Genomic DNA, 22,868 nt, shown 5'->3' with positions numbered 1-22,868 from the left:
TTAGGCATGTTTCGTTGGAGCCAGCCCAATTAACAATCTCAATCCTACTGGACACACTATACGTAGACTAGACAGTTTCACCTCGTTTGAAACCAAAGGCCATAATAGAGCCCACAGTTGCTCGGCAGCTCGGGCTTAGCAACATTACACATGTTCAATAAGAGAAGAAAAACCAATTCGCAATATTATCTCATGTTGTGCTTGGAGACCAATAAACTCTGCCATAAATTTGTAGTTGTATTGTAAATCATCTGAGCTTGACAGCTTGTAGCAATCTATGGACAGACCTTAATAAGACTTGCTTTCTTTCTGAGCAATTCCTTCACTTCAGGTTAGCAAGAGTTGTCGACTGGGAATGGATATGTCTCCTCAGGATGAGGAGGCGACACTGAGCAATGATGCTACAATCAAGGATACGGAGGTATGCGCTTCTTCTCAAGCAATAGCTTATGAATACAGGCAAACAACCTGAAAATTGACTTATGCTAACCTAGCATCCCTTGTATCCTCCATTTATTCTAGGGCCATTTTTACAAACCTTACATATGTGGTAGTTATTATCTGGTTGAAATAGACAGCCATGGGCAATGCGTTTTGTTGTTATCTGAGATCTTTTGAAGTTAATAAGTGATGCAAAGTTTAATAATCAGCATGGAGCAATTGCGTCAGGTGCACTGGTGCTCAGTGTGAAGTTCAGCAGGCTGGTTAGGCTGCTTTCGTTGTCTACTTTGCCTCTCTGCTTCCTCTTCACTTGCAAGTTGTACGCAGTGATTTGAGCCCTCAAAAGTGGTCTGATTCCCCCTCGTTTACCTTTTGCAGGGAGCGCCGGCCGGTGGCATACGTCGCTGACATGTTCTCAACGCCATTGCTCTTTGCAAAAGTCGTGACTGACATTGTGGATAGGAAGACGCCGACGGCAGAGGAGTTTCTGCAGATCTCTGATCTCCGATCTCTGAAGAAAGCTCCAGCTGAATGTGGTGGACTTCGTCAGCGGGAAGCGCATCTCTGATCGCTGAAAGCTCCAGCTGATTGTGGTCATGAAACCCAAGATCCCCTCTGCTCCACAATGCTAGCAGGCTAGGGTGCAATACAGTATTTGCTCAATGATTTATAGAGGGGTTTAATATGCGAGGCTTTACCTTGTTAACCCTTGTGTATGTACAATGTTGTTGGCAATTGATCAGAGCAGGCCATAGTGTGGAATTTTGTAGAATAATTCGGTAAGTGTACTTTGTGGTGCCAATATAATATGCTGGGGGGGATTAGATGAAAGGTTGTGTGGATATACTTATGTCTGACTCAACTGTTATGCTCCTAGTACTACTTTTGAATGGTTGCATAGTTGCAATGGCTGTTGTGCGATGCCAAAACCAGAGCAGTCATGCCCCTGCTCTGTCTGCTGCAAAACAGAAAGAATACGCAGCGAACAAACATGGCATTGGTTAGCCTGACCTATGCTATTAGGTGTCTTTCCATTTGGCCTTGTTTAGAGCATCACCAAAAGTTTCTTATTTTTTTCTCCTAAAAACATGTAGTTTCCAAACTTCTAAAGAGGTATTGGGAGGAAAAAAAGAAGGGCATCTCCAACAGTTTCCAATAAATGACTTCCACAAAATTAAATTTGAGTCCCACATCAATTTTTTCCCGACTTTTTTTTTGTCGCGGGACTACAAGGGGTTCGCCGAACCCTTTCTCACGCCGCAACCTCCCCGCCGCCGCCGCCAACGGGCCACCCCAGCCAGCTTGCTGCCGCCTAGGCAAGCAGAGACGGCACCAAGCAAGCAGCAGCTTCACCTTGCGCCAGCAAACAGTGCCATGCAAACAGGAGCATGCAAGCAGGCTTGTAGCCGGCCAAGAGCATTACTTGAATATACACATATACACAGGAGCAAATGGTACTTGAATATAGTTTCGTATCGCGCCGGAGCTTCCCGTTGCCCTCCTTCGACCGCCAGCGGCTGCGGCTGAGGACCGTATCTATTCTCGGTACCCTCGGCCTCGCCGGCAGCGCCCGCCACTCGGGCTCGTGCAGGCATGCGACATTGTCGGTGGAGTAGATGAAGAGCTACAACAACCACGCCGCCAAAAACGAGACACCCAGGCAACAGTTGCGGGAGGACGCGGATGCATGTGACATGCCACCGGCGACACTCCCGAGCTTTCCGGCCTTGTCCGTGCCCGCATCATCGCGTTCCAAGAGAAGATCAAATGGACGTGAATCAAGGGCCGCGACGCCAAGTTGTCGCCCCTGTGGCCGCCGGGAGGCGAGCGGAAGGCGGTGGTGTACCTCACGAGCCTCTGCGACATGCGCAAGAGTACAAGACGTTCGTGTACTTCACGAGGCTCCGCGGCGGCGGCGGCAGGAAGGAGAGACTCGCGGTAAAAGAAATCGCTGGAAGAAGGACGCCGCGCGGGAAGCCGTATCCGCGCGAGGTTACTCCATATCCTATTGAATGTTTAACCCATGCATGGAGTATTAAATATAAACTAAAAGATAACTAATTGTACAGTTTACGACTAATTTACGAGATAAATCTTTCAAGCCCAATTAGTCCATGATTTGACAAGTAATACATGTGCTAATGACGGATTAATTAGGTTTAATAAATTTGTCTCGCGAAGGGCAGACCTGGTGCAGGGGTTAGAGCTGTCTCACTGAGTCACCAGGTCACGGGTTCGAAGTAGCATCTCCGCAGATTTTGCGGGGGGAAGGCTTGCCTTGGTTTTTTCCTTCCCCAGACCCCACTCATGTGGGAGCCTCCGACACTGGGTCTGCCCTTTTTTTAAATTTGTCTCGCGGATTACTGACGGATTCTGTAATTTTTTTTATTAGTATCCGAACATCCTATGCAACACCCCCCATGTGACATCCGATGTGACACCCCAAAACTTTACAACTTGGATTTAAACAAGGCCATGATGGTCTCCATTCTCCAATAAGGGCCAACCAGCCAGGAGGTGAGTCACTGAGGAAGAAATGTAGTGCAGGAGCTCCCCTTCTCTGTTCCAAAATTGTTACTATTCTATGTTTCAACGAAATTAAGTTTTTTTAAAAAAAAAATTGACTAATTTTATAGAAAATATTGACGTTTATGTACTCAAATAGCTTTAGTATAAAAACAGATTTCATAATTAATTTAACGATACTTATTTGATATCACAAATGTTAATATGCTTTCTATAGATCTTGTTGAATTTTAAATTATTTGACTTATTGAAAACGAAAATTGTTTTTTTTGCAGGGTAGAGGGAGTATTTTGTTAAGATCGGGCCCGCAACCTGGCATGGTAATACACATAATTTTCATTCTTCTCAAGCAATAGCTTATGAATACAGGCAAACAGCCTGAAAATGGACTTTTTCTAGCTTATCGCTTATGCTAAAATTTGGCTTATGCTGATGTTGATGCTGAAATATTGTGAGAGGAAAACACTATTCTATGGCTGAAAAGCAGCTCAAGCGAACATGGTCATATAGCATCCCTTGCATCCTTCGTTTATTCTAGGATTATTTCTACAAACCTCACAAATGTGGTAGTTAGCTTACAGCTCGGCGGGGCGCTGGTTCTGGGCCTCCGGCTGCTAGATCTGTGCGGTGAGGCGGCTGCTCCCGGTGGCAGCAGCTTCAGTGGCTGCGGAGTGTCGGCCATGGCGTGTAGGGGCGGCCCCTGTGGCAGTAGCTCCTGGGTCATGGCCGGCAGCGACGAGGCGACGGCGGTTCCATGTGGCTATGTGGCATGGCGGAGTGGGCAGAGGTTGCTGGAGGTCTTGCACAGCGCAGTTGATTGGGGCTTCTTCTGATCCCAGCCCTCTTTTCCCCGTCATCTCCCTTCCCCTTCCTCGGGCTAGCTTCCGTGGCGGAGCTGGTCGGATCCGCTTGCTGCTGCCCCGCCGGGGGGCGGACTCTCTGATGGGCTCCTCCCGGCGCTTCTCCTGGCCGGCGTCTCTAGGGGCGGTGGCCGGGCGGGGTTGCTGCTGATCCATCACCGCACCCTGCCTCGCTGGTAGGGTTCGGCCTTCGGCGATGACGATGTGGTGGATGCTTGAGGTCGAGGCGAAAGCTTGGACAACGACGTTTGCGGACGTCGTTCCCTTCTTGGAGGCGTCCTTTCCTACCTCTCCTCCTACCGTACTGGATGTTGCAGGTGAAAACCTACCCTTGGCGGGCTACCTTGTCGGCACTTTTAGTGTCGTTTCCTCCTTGGAGGCATTGCTAGGCTTTTCAGTTCCGTGGCCACTCTTTGTCGTCTGGCCATGGTGGTGCCCCTAAGTGTTGTTTGGTGTCGCTCGGCTTCTGTTGTCCTTGTTAGTTGTTAGATGAATTGTTTAGTTGGATCGATTCGACCAAGTTGGAGCAAGTAGTGGCGTGAGTTTTGTGAGTTGCCCGGTTGTTGTATCAAAGTTGTGTAGGGAGAGTGGAACACTACCCAGTTGTATGGTTTTTTAGCCCAGTTCCCATTCAAAAAACTGAGCGGGCATTTGTCTTTTTTTCCTTTCTAGGTCTAATAGAAACCGCGGCAAAGCTTTTGCCGTCCTTTCTAAAAAAAAATAGGCAGCCATGGGTAATGCGTTTTGTTGTTAGCTGAGATCTTTTGAAGTTTTTTTTAGAAGACGAGATCTTTTGAAGTTAATACATGATGCAAAGTTTAATAATCACCATGGAGCAATTTGTAGAATAATTTCGCTAAATGTACTTTGTGGTGCAAATATATAATAAATATGCTGGGGGCAATTGGATGAAAGGTTGTGTGGTTATGCCTGACTGAACTGTGATGCTCCTGGTATTCTTGAATGGCTAGCTATCTGCTGCAAAACAGAAAGAATGCACATTCCGGTCCAAAAAAAACAGAAAGAATGCACAGTGACTCTGTGAGCAAACATGGCATCGGTGTTGACGATCAGAATCTCAGGAGCCTGGCATGCCCCTCTTATGTGGTGAACCGTGCAGGCCATTGGTTAGCCTGACCAGTGCTGGTAGGTGTCATCCATTTAAGATGGTTCTCCATTCTCCAATAAGGGCCAGCCAACCAAGAGGTGAGCGAAGCTATCCATCAATGATGAAATGCCAGTGCAGGAGCTCTGACTGAAGCAAGAACCTTTGCCCTCTTTTCTCTGCCTGCTCAGGTACTCCTGGTTGCATCGATCTGCATATGGCAATCCAAATCTTTCTTAGAAAAGCTTTCATTTTTCAAGTCTTTCTGCAGAGCTCTTTGCTCCGTGTCAGATGGAGGTCCCTGGCTGTGCATCCAGCATCAAGTCTTGAGAGGAGGAGGAGCCGCCATTGCCGCGGCCGCCGCCGCCGTTTGAAGCTTCAGACGACTGGGAGGTGACCCCGCTGTCCGGCGACAACCCCTTCTTCACCAGCGTCGTGTGTAAGAGCCAAGTCCAGGTGCCCTTCCAGCAGGTACACATCACATCCTACTGTTTCCAATCGGAATGCAGTGCACGCACGCACGCAGCTCACGGAGTGAGAGAGAGTGATAAGTCTTGCTGCACGCACACGGCACACCGTACTGTTTGTTTCAGGTCATCCCGGTTCGTTTCCACCGCCACCTCCCGGAGGTGCGCGCGCCCGCGGTGCTCCTCTGCCGCGGCCGGTCGTGGACGGTGAGCTACTGCGGTGTCGGCAAGTGGAGGAGGCTCCAGGGGGCCTGGAAGGACTTCGCCCGCAACAACGGCCTCCGGCTCGGGGACGCCTGCGTCTTTGAGCTCGTCGTGCCCACTACTGCCAGTGCCGGAACTGAAGCTGCTGCTGCAACTGAAAGAGACGGAAATGACAGCAGCGGCAGCAGCAAGGACAAGGAGGGGAAGAAGATGGAGGTGGTGTTCCGGGTGCAGGTGCTCCGCGGCGGCCTGCCGGAGGAGATCACCTCCAGGGGCGCCACCTCTGACGACCCACTCGTCATCTTGGACTAGATCCAACTGCCGGTACTGTTGATGGTTCAATTAGGATGCAGTCTGCACATTCAGGAGCTTTTGGTAGCACAGTAGGAGTATCTGTTTGCCACTGCTCTAGCTCTGTGTCACTCTGTGCAATGCATTCTCTGTCTCATCGATCGATCGTTCCTACAAAAATGTAGTTAGCTAATGTGTATGGATGCTAGTTTGTATTTCAACGTTTCTGAAACTGCAACGAGCTGGCCATCTAATTTGGGTAGTGCAGAATCCTCTCATGATCGCCTTGTTACGGTCTACTTTTACCTCTTTTTGGGAGCATGGCCGTGTTCGTTTGAGCTACTTTTCATTCATAAAATAGTGTTTTTCTTTCGCAACATTTCAGCATAAACATCAACATAAGCTAAATTTCAGCATAAGCGAACAGACTGTATAATCTCTCTCGTTCTCATGCTTGTCTAATTCATGGATGATAGTAAACATTCATCTTGAGGAAAAGCTACGAAAATGTCAACGCGTGCTTGCGTTTTCAAATCATATGCACGCAAGGCACCAACAGTGATACACATGGATCCCATCGTAGCTCAGTGATAACAAATTTACTTTTATTCATCGAACTTGCATGGCCTCGTTCGGCTGGCAGAATTTTAACTGAAACTGACTAAAAAATATTGTTCTGGCTGAATTGTTGCGAGAGAAAAACACTGTTCCAGCTGAAAAAAAAAGCCGAACAAACTGAATATGGGTAAGCCGAACGGGGCCGGAATACCAGACATAGAAAAACGTGCTAAGCACATAGTCATTGTTTCCTTTCATGATCTTCCTTGCATGATGCTCGCCCTGACAAACACTCATGGATGTGCCCTTTGTGATTGTGGGGGTAGTGCCGGCGGAACCGTCCAACCTGCAAAAAAATGTATCCCCTTCTTTATGAAAATTTCATCATTACTAATAACTACTTAACAAAAACACGATAGTTTATCTCGAATGGAACTACTTAACAAAACCATGGCAGTTTATCTCAAACAGGGAAAATAGTACTTGGTACTTACGTCCGCATTTGCTTCCACCTTGAATTGTCTTGCCACATTCGCGTGCAAGCCGAACCAGTTTACCCATACTTATTTTAATCTGTTCATCGATGCTGATGATACGACAAATGCAGGCCATGTCAGATTTCTGCACAGTTTCACGACATTTGTGGCTTGGCTCCTCCCAATCTTTATTTATATCTAGGGTTTTTATGCAATCGTGCTTAACCTTATCTTTCTCATGGTAACAATCATCCTCACCGAAGGCTTGATGTGTCATAATGATGGTAAAAACTAAAGCATAAACCATGAGTTGAAGGATTACTTTTGTAGTCATCATGACTAGTTGGCAAGTCCGAAGCGTGCTTGATGTGTCAATGTTGATTCTTATGTATACTAGGTAGCGTGCCCATGCGTTGCTATGAGACATCTAAACTTTTGTTCTAAAAACATACGGATCGCACGATATGATAACAATATTGTGAAATTAAATATCGACGTTAAAGCGACATTTAATCCAAAAGGTAAAGTTTATGAAATTAATACAGTCACAAAGAGCGCGACATCGTAGTCTCACAAACTCTACGTACCTATCATGAGAGTAAAAATTCCCATTTCCTATCATGAGAGTTAAAATTCTAATGTTTTTGCCATAATTACCAAACAGCAAGTTGAACTGGCTCAGATTAGCATAACAGCAAGTCGAATGTACAGCTTTGCAATTCTGCAACGATGTAACCAAAAACAAAATTGATTCTTCTACCAACAGTTCGATAACTCTATGTCTTTGGTGATATGCCAAATGCTTCTAAGAAAAGGTAAGACAAATAAAGTGAGTGTACAAAAAAATATCCAATAACAACCAGGGTCCATAAATTTCCATAATTAGGGTAGCCCTTGGTCATTTTGATTTAATCCATGATATATGATACAAGTAGTTGTTTGCTACTAATTATTTTTCCGATTCAAGTGCAATTTCTCAGGTTGCTTTTTACATGCCATATTTTACTGAAATTATCCTCTCTCAAAAAACAGCTGAAACACAGAATTCTGCCATCACGTATGAGTTATGGACATGACAGCATTTTGTTTACCTTCCCACCAACGATGCTCCAAATGCTGTCATCACCCTCTTCGATTCCATCAGAGCATGAATAGTCAAAGTCTACACTTACACAGGCACAAAATCCACCATGCCATTAGCTTAGATGAATCACCTTTGCGTATTGTTCCTTAGATACTGAAAAAAATTCCTAGTCTACTTGAATAATATTACCAGCGCATTTTTATTCCTACAAAAAATTTAGACTTCACTAATTGAAAGATCCAGAAAACATATCATTTCAGTTCAGTCAGACACAAGAAAACTCATCTTAATCTTTACACATTATATAGGCAATAAGAAGCATACAGCACCACGACGCTCAACTACAAAGATGACAAACTCAAACCCACAAGTAATATCACCACCACTAAAACTTAGTTACCCTTGGGGTCACGTAACCTAGACCTGACCACTAAAACTGTAGAACGATCTATTTGATAAAAAATATCTCTGTTATAGTTCCGCTGGTGGAAGTAGGCCTCTCTAATTAGGTCAAATGTTGACAGTAAAAGGGAGCAAATAAGAACAATAGCTAAAACCAAACACAAGCTGCAGATCAAATACAGGTAGTCCTATGGCGGATGATCATGTCAACAACCACCAAGCTAGTGAGATGCATGGTTAAATAAACAAGCTAATCACTGACAACACTAACACAAGCGCTATCCCGCCTTACTTCACATGTGCTAATTTACTAACAGAAGCACTAACACAAAGTATAAACACTAACACAATTTTTCCTGAACAAAAAATAATGATCATAGTCACCTGAAGGATAAAGATAAGGTTCCAAAATAGTCCAATTTATCATTTTCAGTGAGCCATTGTAGTAGTTCTGATGTGCTCCGAGATTTAGCCTCATCAAGTAGCTCTACAAATAGAACAACCTCAATACTGCGGGTTCGGAACCGCTTGCCATCTGAACCAAGAACAAGATCAAATCCAACCTGTCTTGTTTTTGGAAACCTCTTTTCACTTGGATCTGGGAGCCAACCAGCCATCCTTGCAGCCTGCAGAAAGACAACAGTAAATGAAAACATCTTGGTGCCACTCTGCTTACACTGAAAAACATGTCAAAGTGCTGCTGCTGACCAACATCTGTCACATATATGATCGATTCTGCTTCCTCAACATTGAGCCAATACCTCCATTAAATGATCTTAAATAAAATATTGAATGCTGATAGTAGACACTTGATCCTAATAAAGAAAGTACAATTTCAATATTTGAATCTCTTGGTATGTCATTGTCCTCGTGCGCCAAGTTTTTTTCCTTCCTGGACAGAAAAGAAAAAAAAATGCAATGGGATTTAGTGCTGGAATTAAGGCAGCAAGAAAGGGTGCAATTGTACAGAGAATTTTCATGCCTACCCACTCCAAGATCTTCAATTTGGTTTAGTTCACCAAAGAATGGATGATATAACTTTATTTGCGATTTTTCATGCCTACCCACTACTGTATCTGTTTTCTGTTTCCACAACAATTAGAACAATGAGAATGAGAAAGAGCACTAAGAGAGTAAGGGGGTAGGCTAGTGGGTCTTACAGGTCTGAACTTGTTGCCCAAGGAAGCCATTGATGAAGGCAATGTTGGTATTGGATAGATTTGGATGTACATGGTAGAATTGAGAAAAAATCCTACCTTAGTCAATGAAAATAGCACTATAATGTGTTGTTTCACTAAAAGGAAAATATAGTGCTAACTGAAATACTGGATATGACACTCAATGTTTCTATTATTATTGTTCTATAATGAAATGCAAGTCAGTGTAATCAACAATAATATTTTACTGATTCCCATCTGCATTGAATTTAAAGTTATATTAAACAAATAATTTTTTATCACTCTCCTCACCAATCAATGAATATAGAGGTACAGTACAATTTCCATATACCCCTATCTTTCTTCTCTTTTCTTTTCTTTTCGTTCTCTAAGACAGATTTAAAACCTTATCTGGGAGTAGCAAGAACCATGGACATACCTTGAGAAGAGTCTTTCCAGTGCCCATCACAAAACCTGCATCAGTGTTTCGAGAAAAATCAGAATTAAATAGACTGATTTGCTTGCTTGACTGTAGCCAATCATCATTATTACTAGGGTTAAGTACACTTTACACCCCTGAACTTGCGCCAAAGTATGATTTTCAACCTTCAACTATGAAACCGGTCAAGAAACACCCTCCAACTATCAAAACCGGACAACTTTGGTCCTCGGCCGGTTTCAAAAGCGGTTTTCTATTTTCGGGAGGCGTCGAAATTTTAAATTATTTTTTTGAGCATCTTAACGTTCTCAAATGAAAAAACTCAAAACTACAAAGTTGTAGATCTCATTGAGGTGTACAATTTACATATAAAAATTATCTTCATCCGACATCGTATAGAAGGGTTTTCTATTTTTTGAAATTTGAGTCTCATCACGCGACAAAATAATATTATTTTTAATTTTTTTATATTATTTTTTATATTATTTTCTATACGATGTCGGATGAAGATAATTTTTATATGTAAATTGTACACCTCAATGAGATCTACAACTTTGTAGTTTTGAGTTTTTTCATTTGAGAACGTTAAGATGCTCAAAAAAATAATTTAAAATTTCGACGCCTCCCGAAAATAGAAAACCGCTTTTGAAACCGGCCGAGGACCAAAGTTGTCCGGTTTTGATAGTTGGAGGGTGTTTCTTGACCGGTTTCATAGTTGAAGGTTGAAAATCATACTTTGGCGCAAGTTCAGGGGTGTAAAGTGTACTTAACCCTTATTACTAAGATCGATCACACATTTCATTATATTTAGAAGATACAAATGTCAGGGTCAGGTAATTATACTAACCAATAGAAAAATGGCTTCTTGCTTTCGCACTCTTACGAAAGGCATTGGGTGACAACCAGATCAGGGATGTAGCTCCTCCAGCGAGGAAGAAATATTGTCGCATAGCTTGCGCCGCCTAGCGAGTAATGAATGTGTCTTGACGCAGCCAATTGCTTCATGGGGGCACCGCTGTCACACAAATTGATGAAAAATGTCATAAGCTAGCTACATCCAATACACAGAGGCACATGAAATTTTGATTTATCCAGGAAATACCTGAATTGATCTAAGATCATGAACTGAGAAGCTGCCACCACCACATCCTGAACCTACGATGCAACTGGCAAGCCTGACAATGTCCATGTTCGTAAAATCAGCAGAAGTGATAGTACTCATAATATTAATATAAAGTTCTCTACTGGATATACCTATTCCATGAGGCCCTTGTTTAGTTACCCCAGAATCCAAACTTTGGCACTATGCAAAAAGAAGATTCTCCGTCACATCAAACTTGCGGTACATGTATGAAGTACTAAATGTTGATGAAATCACAAACTAATTGCACAGTTTGGTTGTACTTTGCGAGACGAACGTTTTGAGCCTAATTAGTCAACGATTGGACAATTATTACCAAATACAAACGAAATGCTACAGTGCGCTACTACAAGGGGTGTGTTTGGTTGAGCTGTGGCTGTGGGAAAAAGCTGATGTGGGCTGTGAGCTGTGGGAAAGCTGCTGTGGGTTGTGAGCTGTAGAAAAGCTGAAAGCTGTTTGGTTAAACAAGTATAAAATATACCTTCTATCTTTATCTCTCTTGAAACAACTATGGAAGAGCTTTTTATTCCACCAATTTTGAAAAGCAGAAAGCCAAAAGCCAAAAGCAGGGTCAAACCAGCTTTCAAAAATGTACTACGGAAAAGCAGCTGTTTCTGAAAAAGCAGCCTCCAAAAGCAGCCCCTTTGGTTGGGCTTTTGGCTTTTGGGACCAAAAGCCAAAGCCAAAAGTCCAACCAAACAGGGCCTTATTAGTCACCTGCGCTGCAAGCCTTAAATTAATTCATGATCGACACACTGTATTATGAGAATAAATACATTTAACAAATTCTTTTATGTGCCTGGGTGCCTTAAATAGGTCAAAATCTGCATCAGACACATGATTAAGGATGTATGATTTATCTAAGTCTTCTAACTCACCATGCTATTCACACCCTTTTGTTAGTGGAAAAAACAATCACTATGGCTTCAGTCTAATCTTTTGTAATATGTTAAATTCCACTCCATAACAAACTCTACAAAATGTTCATTTCACTACAAGAAATGCATGGCTTTTTGACAATCTATTACGTCATAATATATGAAAATTAAGTCATAAATTAAGATTTGTGATGAACGGTTGACGTAAATTCAAACATCAAAAGGCCACCGTCACAAATTAATTATGTGACGTTTGTATATTTATTGTCACAAGCATATGCCATTGCTTAATTGTCACAAAATCCTAGGCCTTGCCACGTAGTAGCTGACATAGCAGAAAAAAAAACATCACAAAATAAGATTTGGCCTGCTAAAGCCCACATAGCTCATGGGTCACAAATATTTTTTAAGGGCTGTTGCTAGCTGGCCCATTATTTATTTTTGTTTTTTTGCCATTGCAGCCCATACAAATTTCTAGCCCACACCAATTCAGCCCATATTTTTTTTCAACCCACAATTCAACCCATATACAATATTTCAGCACATACAATTGCATCCATATAATTTTTTCAACACATACAGAATCAAATTCAAATAAATCAACATCTCCATGAATGGTTGCAATATCACAAGCATTTTACATTCCACAAGTCTTACAGTGCAATATCATTACATCCATCCATCGATTCAATACACATCCAAAGTCTCAAGTCTCAAGTCTCAAATTTCAACTTGCTGCTACATCCAGAGCAGCAGCAGCAGCACATCTGCAATAGCAGCACAGCAGCAGTAGCGCAGCAGCCAGAAGCACAGCAGCACCAAAATACCATCCCACAAGCACAGCGGCCACAAGTTCAGTGTCACCAAAATATCATCTAGAGCCTAATTGAGTATGAGAGCTTACTGCTAAGCATCAAGTGATGCAAACTTGCTGCCAAACAAGGAGCGAAGAAAGCTTTGGATTTCACTTCCTTGCTACCTCAGCTTCTCATTTTCTTCTTCATTCTTCCTTGCTGCCTCTCTTTGGTCCTCTACTTGCTTCTGCAGATCAGCCATCTGTGATCGTAGTCCTGCAGATCCTATCTTCTCAGCTTGCAATTCACTCTCAAGCTCATGTACATGATCATTCATTGCAGCAGCTTTAACATTTCTCTTCATCTCTGTGGACTGCAGCCAACATTGCGAAGAAAAGTTGATTTGGGCAGAACATGAGCTACAGCTTGAACAGGAGTCTTCGGATCTTTGCCTTCTTCTGTTGGTTGAGCAACATAGGCCTCCATTTGAGCCTAGCAACAATAACACAAAATTTCAGATTCCTATGCTAGTTGTGTGTGTCCAGAACAATATGTATGTAATGATGTCTATATAGAATGCAACCTGGTGGAAGAAATGAAGTGATGTATATGGAATGGAACCTTCTATGCTAGTGTCCAGAATATATATGTATGCAATGTTGTCTATATGGAATAAAGATATGTACTAATCTGTTGTGTTGTTCGTCATAGTAACAAGCTAGGGAAAGGTACTCACAATGGCATCCTTCGCATTCTCATTAAAACCTGACTTGCTACTACAGTGGGTATCCTTGAAAATATCAATCGCAGTTGGTGGCGCATCCTTAAATTTGGTTTGCTTCTGAAATTACATACAAACAGAAAAATAAATAACTGAAAGCATGTGAAGAGATAAATGAATAGTAGCCGCACAAAAATCCCCTTTAATCCCCTCGGGCTAGAGATGATCCGAACAAACCATTATTGACAGTGAACAAATTTAAGGAAAGCAGCTGCACTCCCTAGCACTCAGACTTGGACTAAACTATATAGTTATGACTGGGACAGCAGCTACATTATCTACTGTATGTATAATTCAAAGACCAAGTTGCAGCAGCACAACATCATTAGCAAGATAGCAGCAGTAGCCACACAGTAGCAGCAGCAGCACAGTAGCAGCAGCATTAACATTTATTCACTTGTATCCTAAGGTAGCGACCAAGTAGCAGCAGCACAGCAGCATTAGCAAGATAGCTAGCCCAGCCAACAAGATCCTAAATATGGATGATTTTAGCCTAGACACCACCAAAGCACAATTCTAAAAATTAGACAACAGTACCACTCTGGACGCATACAAGCTGCTAGTGGACATTCTGGACACATACAAGCTCCAATATCAACTAAAAATCACAAAAGTTTGTAAAGATGCAGCAATTTATCTTACCATGACATAGCATTGTGCAACATAGCTCCGAGATCATGTCATCTGGTGGTACTGAACTAACTCACGGCTATCTTTGTTTTTCAGACATTTTTCCTATACAAAGACAAATATTAGTGGATAGAGAAACCATATTCTGTAAGGTAACATTTGTGATTGATATTAAGGAAGGATACCTTGTGCTTTGGGGTAGACCACATGTCCACGAGTTGTTTCCACTCCATGTCAGTTATGGTGGTCAGCGGTGAAGTTGTTCTAACTTCATTTGCTGGTATGCCATTGAAGTATTGCTTCTTCGGCCGGTATCTCATCTGTCGTTGTCCTTTTTTTAGCAAATCAGAAAATGCATCTTTCACTGGACCAGCATTTGCGTCAATGGTGAATTGACTCTGGACAAGAGCATGAACATATCATTAAACAACATTGAAATGATATTCTAGGAGTGTGCAGCAACAGAGAGCAACAAGCAGTATAAACATGTGTCAACTCTAGATTATGCAACACTATATTACGAAAGAATTTGAATATACAGATAGACAAAGTGTATGAGCTGCAGCGACAGAAATATGTTTCTAACATCCACACATTTTTCTAGCTGCAGCGAGACAGCAGCTGCAAAACTCTCTAACAAAGATATTAGCCTTATATGAACATGTGTAGAAAAATCTGCATTGGAGGCAACTTATAAAACAAGTGCAGAAAATTTCATGCGATAATTGCATATATGGAGTCTACTCCTTGATGCCAATTCTCACTCTAGTAAATAAGGAGCAGATTTAGAACAAGGCAGGACCGTAACATGGATGTGGACTTGTTTCAAGTGCACCAGGTTCACATGCTATGTTTACTATAGTATTGGCATGATTAATCGGTATGTGTGTGCAGCAAGGAAAAAATACACAAATTGAACCAAGGTCACTAAAATAATTGACAATGGACAAACACCAAATAAATTTCTGAAAATGTAAGCAGCCAGGTATCTATTTAGTAATCCATAAACCACAAATAGGTATCTATTTAGCAGCCAGGGTACTTACACCAACTTTGTCATTGAAGTTCTTAACAACACCTTCGGCTTCTACCTTCTTATAATGCTTCCAGTGAGTGAAGATTGGGACATGGTTCCGTAGAATAATACCAGCCTCTGATGCTAGTTTTGCAGCTTGCAAAGGCTCCTCTGGCTGCAGGTGTCCTTCAGCAATGTGCACTGGGATCTTGTTGCTTAACCCTCTTGAAATGTTATCCAAATCTCTACCTACGTGTCTGCTTACGTGATTTTTGTTGATACATCGACCTATCATGGAATTTGGAAATCAGTTAGATGAAATCATAGACCAGGGATAAGTAGGCCCATGATAAAGTTTGATTGCTCTACACATTCCCATGGAGGAAAGTTGTACGGGATAAGAAACACTGGCCACATGCTATACGAGGAGCTCATTTTACTAAATGGATTGAAACCATCAGTAGCAAGGCCAAGTCTGATGTTCCTTGCATCTTTTGCAAACCACCCATACTTTCTGTCAAAATCTTTCCATGCCTCGCCATCAGCTAGATGGCTAAGCTCATTCTCCACTGGCTTCCTCTTCAACTTGTGCCATTGCACCTCCTCTGCCGTTCTTTTGGAAGAAAAGATTCTCTTTAGCCTAGGAATCAACGGAAAATGACACAAAACCTTCTCAGGAACCTTCTTTCTTCCACCATTCTCTTTCCATCTTGATGCACCACAAACCGGACAAACATAATTTTTTCTAGATTCTTCCGAAATAGAACAGAATTATTCGGGCACACATGGATTGAATTGTATCCGAGCCCCAATGCACGGATAAGTCTCTTTGCTTCCTCATATGATGCAGAAATAGAGCAATTTGGGAATGATGATGACAACAAATTCAGTATCACTGTGAATGCAACATTAGAAATTCGGTAAAATGACTTGATATGAAGTAACTTCACCACAAAAGAAAACCTTATGCAAGGACCACCAGGGTACAATTCTTGCTTCATCTCTTCCATAGAATTGCAAACATAGATTTTCCCTTTACCTTCCACTTCAGCTGTGTACAACTCCTCTACCATACCACGAATTCCATCGTCAGGGTCATCTTCTTCATCCACATTCATGCCAAAATCCTCATTCAGACTAGTATGTTCATCAACATGGTCATCAATTTCATGTGGTACAACCTCCGATGGTTCTCCATGATGTACCCATCTAGTGTAAGTAGTAGCCATCCCATGAATATACAAGTGATCCTGCACCTGTCCTTTAGGTCTGCGAACCCGATTCAAACATTGATGACATGGACAGAACATCTCTTCATCATCACTGAATCTCTCGGAAACAAAGGTCATGAATTCATTCACCCCATTCACGTGTTCCCTGCTGGACATCCTACTCTTGATCCAAGATCTATCCATCTGCACCAAATCATGAGATACACTTGCTCAAAAAAATAACATATATATGATATTTGACCAAAATTATCAAACATGTGACATGTCATTATTTATATGCAATCTGTACACAATAGTTGAGCATTGCTTTATCTCCAATAATGGGTTAAATAAATCTGCACAAATCTTTTTTATCCAAGTAACCACATACTCTTTATATATATTTCTTGCTAACAAACAAACACTATACAAAATTGTATTACCATGAACTATTGTCCTGCAATTGGCGTAAAGCAGTAAGTAACTACTAAGCACTAAGATGCAAGACTGTACCTTTCTTGCAGGCTAGCACTCTGAGGAGATCAGGAGACCAAATCAAGGGTGCTCCGCTGCTTGACGGAGATCAGCTCCAGCCACATTGCTGGCAACACTGGTCGGCCTGCTCACCAAGCCGCTGCGCTGCCGCGTGCTGCTCTGCTCGACGCTGGCCCCGGGCAGCACCGTTGGCCGCTGGACACCGCGCCGTGCGCCACCGGCCACGCCCCTGGCCTCGCCGCGCCGCTCGCCTCGCCGGCCGTTGGACGCAGCAGCTCCCCTCACCGCTGGATCCACCGCTGCGGCCAGGCCGTTGGACGCAGCAGCTCCCCTCGCCGCTGGATCCGCCGCTGCTGGCCGCACCTGCAGTACACTCGAACCAAAGTCCACGAACACTGGTTTGTTCACATATGGTACATTACCTGCTATACATATGATATATAGAATAAAATGCGTTTCATAACAAAACCACCTGCGCAGCTCAGTGGTTTGCTTGCCACTTGTGAACCACGAGATCATGGGTTCGAGATCCAGCGGGCTTTTTGGGGGGCAGCTCTTGGGCCTGGTGCAAGCAGGCTTTCCGGGGCGCGGCTGTTGGGCCTGGCGCGCCAGATTGGTCCATTTAAGTGCCCGTTTTAGCTTCCACGAACAAGTGGCCCAATGACGTGGCAATAGGCCTTGCCAACTTGGACAACAATATTTAAAATAATTCAATAAATATTTTGTGACACATAAATAGGCCTTATGACATAGCAAATATCGTCACTGGACCTAGTTGGACTAGTTGTATGACATTTGTTGTGACATACAACTTTTTATAGTCACTAAATCGAAATGCCTAAAATATAATGTCATAAATCAGATGATATAGTGACATTATGACTCGTTGTCATACTAAATACGTCAAAAAGCCACACATTTCTTGTAGTGTTTCCTTTGTGACTGAACAGAAGTTAAGCTGAAAATCATACAGCTATGGAAGCAACTAATCTCTTGGAGATGAGAAAAGGTACATAACTGTGACAGCAGAAAGAATTCAGTTAAAGATTCCTGGAATTCTTTGTTCAAACAAATTGCATACCCAATTACAATATGACTGGATCTAACTTCATCTATGACTCCATACCTGATGCTTGAAAATAATATACAATGGCAAGCATATGCATTCTCAATAAGAGGACGAGAATAGGATAATTGCAAAAAAAAAAGCTAGCCATATTTCTCAGATAAGAGAAAGTGAAATGGTGATATCTCATTGACTGTAGCAATCTATGAAAGAGGATTTCAAGCACAAGTATTTTTGTCTCAAGCGCCGCAATTGATCCTGCTGCTCCTATGTTTCATGTTTCCCTTCCAAATCGGCCCTCAAACCACATTTAACAACTTTGACCAAATGGAAAAACAGAGAGTATATAAATACTGATGTTTCAAAATTTTCTTAACACGATTTCTTGGAATTCATCCAAACTTCCCTCGGCACTGTTAATTCCAGTAGCCAGATGGCCCATCATCCACTAACTACCTGCTAACTCAAATTCAAAAGAATTGGTGGAAATAAATCTATTTTTGACTGGATGCTTCTTGGGGAAAAGCAAGACAATATTACAGAATACTTTAAAAGGTAGGCATAATTGTTTTGAACATGTGTATCCATGCTATTGTCTTGTGTCTCACATTCAGGCATTACCTAAGGTTCTGAAATCTTCAGGGACAGGCTTGATTTTTTTTTTGCCTACATAGAAAATGGAGATGCCAGGTCTGGTTTACTGATTATACCTTGATGTCTCATATTTGTATCCATGCAACTGAAATCAGTTTGTAGAAGGTTACTACAGCAAAGGGTTACTTAAGGTTTTGAAATCTTCAGGGACTACTTAAGACTTTGATATTTTTTGGCTGCATAGAAAATGGAGATGCCAGGGCAGGTTTACTGATTATATATACCTTGATGGCCTGAAAGTTGATTTGTGGACCTCCTGAATGTTGGTTGCTGGACCTTCGTTACCAACTCCAGCTTAATGGAGTCATCTACTGAAACTGAAACCAAAAAAAAGATTAGAAAATTAAAAGAAACCTCTACTCAAACCAAACAGGATGATAAGATCAAAAGGATTCAAGGGGGAATAAAATTACATCTTTATTCCTTTCTGCCAGTTATCTTCGTGCTTCCAAGATAAGGAAATTGTTCAGGAGCGAGGCTGAGATCCTAGTGGCCTTCAGTGCAGACCTGGAGACGCCCCTGCCTTACGGTCTGCCGGATTCCGCCGCCCGGCCGGCGGCGGCGGCCTAGCTAGGGTCGAGTGGAGATCCACCAGGAGCAGAGGGTGGCCTCTTCTTCTCGTGCGGTGCGGGAAGGGAGCGCCGGTGCCGCCGCCGCAGCCCCAAGCCTCCGCTCCGCCCACCTGCCCCTGCCGCACGAGCCTGGCCGGCCGCACACCTCAACCGCGGACCAAGTGCGGGCAGCACGGGAGGCAGAACGGCTGGCCTGCGCGTCGGCGTAGCGGCAGGCCGCGGTCTCGGTGCGTGCGTCTGTGAGTTCCCCTTGCTGTGGAGACGCGAACGACGAGGTCGACTCGGTCACTGGGGTCTTGGTGAGGGCGGCTGCAGAGTGTGACGGCGCGGGCGATGGCGCGTGTGCAATAGGGAGGGTGGAGAACGGCGACGCGCAAGGAGCGAGGCTGGCGGGCGGCGGGCGCGACCTTGGAGGAGCGAGGCCAGCGGGCGCCGAGGGCGACCTTGGAGGAGCGAGGCCGGTGGAGATCGAGAGCGCTCGAGAATCCGGATTCCTTTTTAGCAACCGGAGGAGATTGCGCGGGGATTGGACGATGCGGGAGCGGCCCGGCGTGGGATCGCACGGACTCGCAGGACGACGACGCGAAAAAATGTCGCACGAAGAGATTGTCCGCCTTTTACTCTTTTTTTTGTCGTGAGAGATACGCTTGCCCACACGCTTCTGTTTATAGCATATGAGGAGCTAGTCTCACAAATTAATGTCAGGGAACCCTCACGTTGGTAATAAAGCATACAAATCACATTGATTTAGCAAAAAAATAAATGCCTACATATCTTTGAACAAACCAGCAATATACTACATTAAAATGTGAATCTCTACGACTAAAACATTCATAACTATTCCGTCGATGAGTGTGACACGAAAGCCGCTCGCTTCCATGCATCCCCGGGTGCGACGATAATTTGGGCTCATCGCTCTGGCGTTCGAGTGCGACCCTCCACCCGACGGAACGAGATCTTCTCCGCGTCCCCGCTCCCCAATCACCACCAATCAGCGCCGCCTCCCCGCTCCCCCAAACCGTGAGCTGCTCAGCCCTGGCCAGGCACTGCCCATCGCGCACGCGGCACGCCCCCGCCCCTGCCCCATTGCGCCGCCACCCAGCACGTGCTCCGCCACGCCTCCACGGCCCTTCTCGCCGCTGCAAGCGTCGTAGCCTGCGACGCGCCAATGCCGTGCCATCTTCGGGACACGCCGCCAGAGGGTCTTCGGCGGGATGGACGAGCCACCTCGATGACGACTGACACGACCGCACGGAGCCTCGACGCGGGGGCAAGAATCGCCGCTGCGGCCTCGACGAGCGCCGACTAAAGCGGATGGGTGCTGCCACCACGCCCCGACACCGGCGCTGTCATCATCGCTCCCCCGCACCGGTCCCCTCCCGGCCAACGGTGGCGTGCATAGCCCCTCCGTCCCGACTGGCGAAAGCCCGCCCGTCCTTCCTTCACCACGCGCGGCCCTGGCAGAAGCGTCGCACGCCCACGATCCTCCCCCATCTTCTCCACACGCCGCCTCCGCTGCTCTGCCCCATCGCGCCGCGGCTCCGTTCCCGTCGTCCTCCAACGGAGGGAGAGGTGGAACGTGGTGTCTACAACTTCACGGCGGAGCCAGCAGCGCTCCCGCCCTCCATCCTCAAGTGGGCGAAGGCACAACTGGTGCTTGGTGGACTACCATGGCTCTGGGATGAGAATCATGGTGATAGCCACCGCAGGAAGGAGTCCGAATCCGGCCTGCGCGCGCTCCTTGTGGTGCCCGACACCCACTCCGTGTTCTTCCTCCAGGATGGTGCCACCACGCAATTCACCGCCGTGCCACTCAACCTCTACGCCGGACCTTTTCGACCCTGCCGGATTCGCAAGGCCTTCAAGGCGTCGGCCTCTCCAGAAGATGGTGGACACGACTTTGGTTCTTTTTTCCCTTTTCATTCTGGGATATTTGTTCCCGGACCTTTTTGACCTGCCGGATTCGCAAGGCTTTCAGGGCATCGGCCTCTCCAGAAGATGGTTTGACTCGGCTTTGGTTCTTTTTCCCTTTTCGTTCTGGGGATTTTGTTCGTTCATTTCTTCATCTTTATTTCTATGCGTGTGTGTATGTGAATCGGGTGCAGCAGCATGCGGTTGCGGTTTGAGGCAGCTAGGGCCTTCGGCATTTCTTCTTTTCTGTAATTTTTCCTATCTTACTGCCTTTTCATTTGCATATAAAAATTACTTGTAGGAATTCTACTGAATCAGTGAACTTCTCATCCCTTTCTGCACTCCTTCCAATCAAGGAGCTGGTTGCCTTTGATTGATTATTGTTGGCTGCAGAACTTCTAAAACTTGAAGATGAAGCAGGTGTGGATAACTAAAAAGTAATAGATATAGATAATCCATCATTGTTTATTGCTCTGATGTTGGCCTGTTGAAAGGTCCTTGTGTTGTTTTGATAATTGAGTGATAACCTAGGTGGACTAATTATGTTTATGTGAGATACATAGGTGATTAGTCTATAGGTACATGTGTGAGAGCAACATAAGCCATGAAGGTGAAAATAGCTTTGAGATGTTGCAAAGCTCACACATGTGATGATGAAGGAGCTCATTGCAAATGAGACATGGCATTGAGTCATGTGATCAAGGTGGAGAAGATAAGACATGACTTGGCTTGATGGACCGATTGCAAGCGTGAAGGGCAAGTTGGAGGCTTTGGAGCGATGGACCGCGTGGCGGTGAAGCTTAAGCAAGACTTGGCGTCGATGGACGAAGGCAACGGTAAAAAGCAAGTGAAGTCAAGATCGATGAATCAATATGATCACGTGATGATATGAAGTGGATCATATCATTGTTGATCATGTTGGTGCATGTGTTGCATCGACATTGGAGGAGATGGAATAGAATGCGCAAGGCAAAGGTATAACCTAGGGCATTTCATTTCACCGGTCATATGTGTGTAGAGAAGTTTATGACCGGGTTTAGGATAGATGGCCATTCTATCAAGAGGGGCAAACGTGTTTGCATATCGGTCATCTAGTGCCACTTGAGTGATCTAACTTTGCATCATCGCTAGGATTGAGTGGCGTGGCAAGTTGAGTGGCTAATCCTTTGGAAATGATTGTGAAAATGCTAACACACATACACATGGTGGTGTACACTTGGCGGTGTTGGCACATTTATAAAAGAGATAAAGTTGGAGTTGATGTGGATCAACTTGGCGATGAAACGGAGGCGAGAAGGGTTCGAAACTCCACCGGCGAAGTGTCCGTTCGTAGAGTTCGGATAGTCCGACGGTGCCACCGACACCCTATACAGAAAAGAGGGGTCTCACGGAGTGGACCGGACGCGGGTCACATGGTGACCGGACGCTGGGGTCCTACGTCCGGTCAGTGGCGGGCGAGAGCGTGCAGGCGTCGGTCTTCGACTGGACGCTGGCGCTGGAAGTGACTGGACGCTGGCAGGGTGCGTCCGGTCAAGGTGACGTGTGGTGACGTAGGCAGAGTAGAGAAGCTGGAAGTGACCGGATGCTGGTGCTGCATCCGATCGCGACCGACCGGACGTGTCCGGTCATGTCTGGTATCTTACTAGAAACGACCGAACGCTAGGGTTGCTGCGTCCGATCAGTTCAAGCTACAATGTCCGGTCAACAGAT

General features: G+C 44.6%; 3 protein-coding genes across 3 annotated transcripts; 1 reads left to right on the top strand and 2 right to left on the bottom strand.

Moving 5' to 3' along the window:
- The first annotated feature begins 4,023 nt into the window (after positions 1–4,023).
- Positions 4,024–6,121, top strand: LOC136525484 (B3 domain-containing protein Os06g0112300-like). The gene is made up of 3 exons (XM_066518453.1): positions 4,024–4,144; positions 5,264–5,403; positions 5,526–6,121. Exons 1-3 carry the CDS (start codon positions 4,024–4,026, stop codon positions 5,913–5,915), a joined length of 651 nt encoding a protein of 216 aa, XP_066374550.1. The 3' UTR covers positions 5,916–6,121.
- Positions 6,122–7,527: 1,406 nt separating this feature from the next.
- On the bottom strand, positions 7,528–11,019 carry LOC136527324 (uncharacterized). The gene is made up of 5 exons (XM_066520011.1): positions 10,858–11,019; positions 10,011–10,045; positions 8,978–9,040; positions 8,799–8,901; positions 7,528–8,090 (listed from the first exon to the last, which is right to left on the bottom strand). The coding sequence occupies exons 1-5, from the start codon at positions 10,958–10,960 to the stop codon at positions 7,993–7,995; spliced, it is 402 nt and encodes a 133-aa protein (XP_066376108.1). The 5' UTR covers positions 10,961–11,019; the 3' UTR covers positions 7,528–7,992.
- Positions 11,020–12,579: 1,560 nt separating this feature from the next.
- On the bottom strand, positions 12,580–19,871 carry LOC136527323 (uncharacterized). Its single transcript, XM_066520009.1, has 8 exons — positions 19,089–19,871; positions 16,974–18,992; positions 16,289–16,664; positions 15,281–15,537; positions 14,420–14,632; positions 14,247–14,339; positions 13,560–13,664; positions 12,580–13,315 (listed from the first exon to the last, which is right to left on the bottom strand). Exons 3-6 carry the CDS (start codon positions 16,662–16,664, stop codon positions 14,280–14,282), a joined length of 906 nt encoding a protein of 301 aa, XP_066376106.1. The 5' UTR covers positions 16,974–18,992; positions 19,089–19,871; the 3' UTR covers positions 12,580–13,315; positions 13,560–13,664; positions 14,247–14,279.
- Between the last annotated feature and the right edge of the window lie 2,997 nt (positions 19,872–22,868).

The sequence above is a fragment of the Miscanthus floridulus genome, chromosome 19 (genome assembly GCF_019320115.1).
Source record: "Miscanthus floridulus cultivar M001 chromosome 19, ASM1932011v1, whole genome shotgun sequence".
Classification (NCBI taxonomy): Eukaryota; Viridiplantae; Streptophyta; class Magnoliopsida; order Poales; family Poaceae; genus Miscanthus; species Miscanthus floridulus.
The sequence above is the reverse complement of the archived record's forward strand: the minus strand, read 5'-3'. Positions and strand labels throughout refer to the sequence as shown.

Excerpts from the sequence above, each read along its gene's own strand:
- LOC136525484 (XM_066518453.1), top strand. The coding sequence starts at position 4,024 with ATGACGATGTGGTGGATGCTTGAGGTCGAGGCGAAAGCTTGGACAACG. Across the intron at positions 4,145-5,263 it reads TACCGTACTGGATGTTGCAG|AGGAGGAGGAGCCGCCATTG; the intron begins GTGAAAACCTAC and ends TCAAGTCTTGAG. Across the intron at positions 5,404-5,525 it reads TCCAGGTGCCCTTCCAGCAG|GTCATCCCGGTTCGTTTCCA; the intron begins GTACACATCACA and ends TGTTTGTTTCAG.
- LOC136527324 (XM_066520011.1), bottom strand. The coding sequence starts at position 10,960 with ATGCGACAATATTTCTTCCTCGCTGGAGGAGCTACATCCCTGATCTGG. Across the intron at positions 10,046-10,857 it reads AAGAAGCCATTTTTCTATTG|GTTTTGTGATGGGCACTGGA; the intron begins GTTAGTATAATT and ends ACACTGATGCAG. Across the intron at positions 9,041-10,010 it reads CTGGAAAGACTCTTCTCAAG|GCTGCAAGGATGGCTGGTTG; the intron begins GTATGTCCATGG and ends GTCTTTCTGCAG.
- LOC136527323 (XM_066520009.1), bottom strand. The coding sequence starts at position 16,664 with ATGGATAGATCTTGGATCAAGAGTAGGATGTCCAGCAGGGAACACGTG. Across the intron at positions 14,633-15,280 it reads ACTTCAATGACAAAGTTGGT|AGTCAATTCACCATTGACGC; the intron begins GTAAGTACCCTG and ends GCTCTTGTCCAG. Across the intron at positions 14,340-14,419 it reads GGTCTACCCCAAAGCACAAG|GAAAAATGTCTGAAAAACAA; the intron begins GTATCCTTCCTT and ends GTCTTTGTATAG.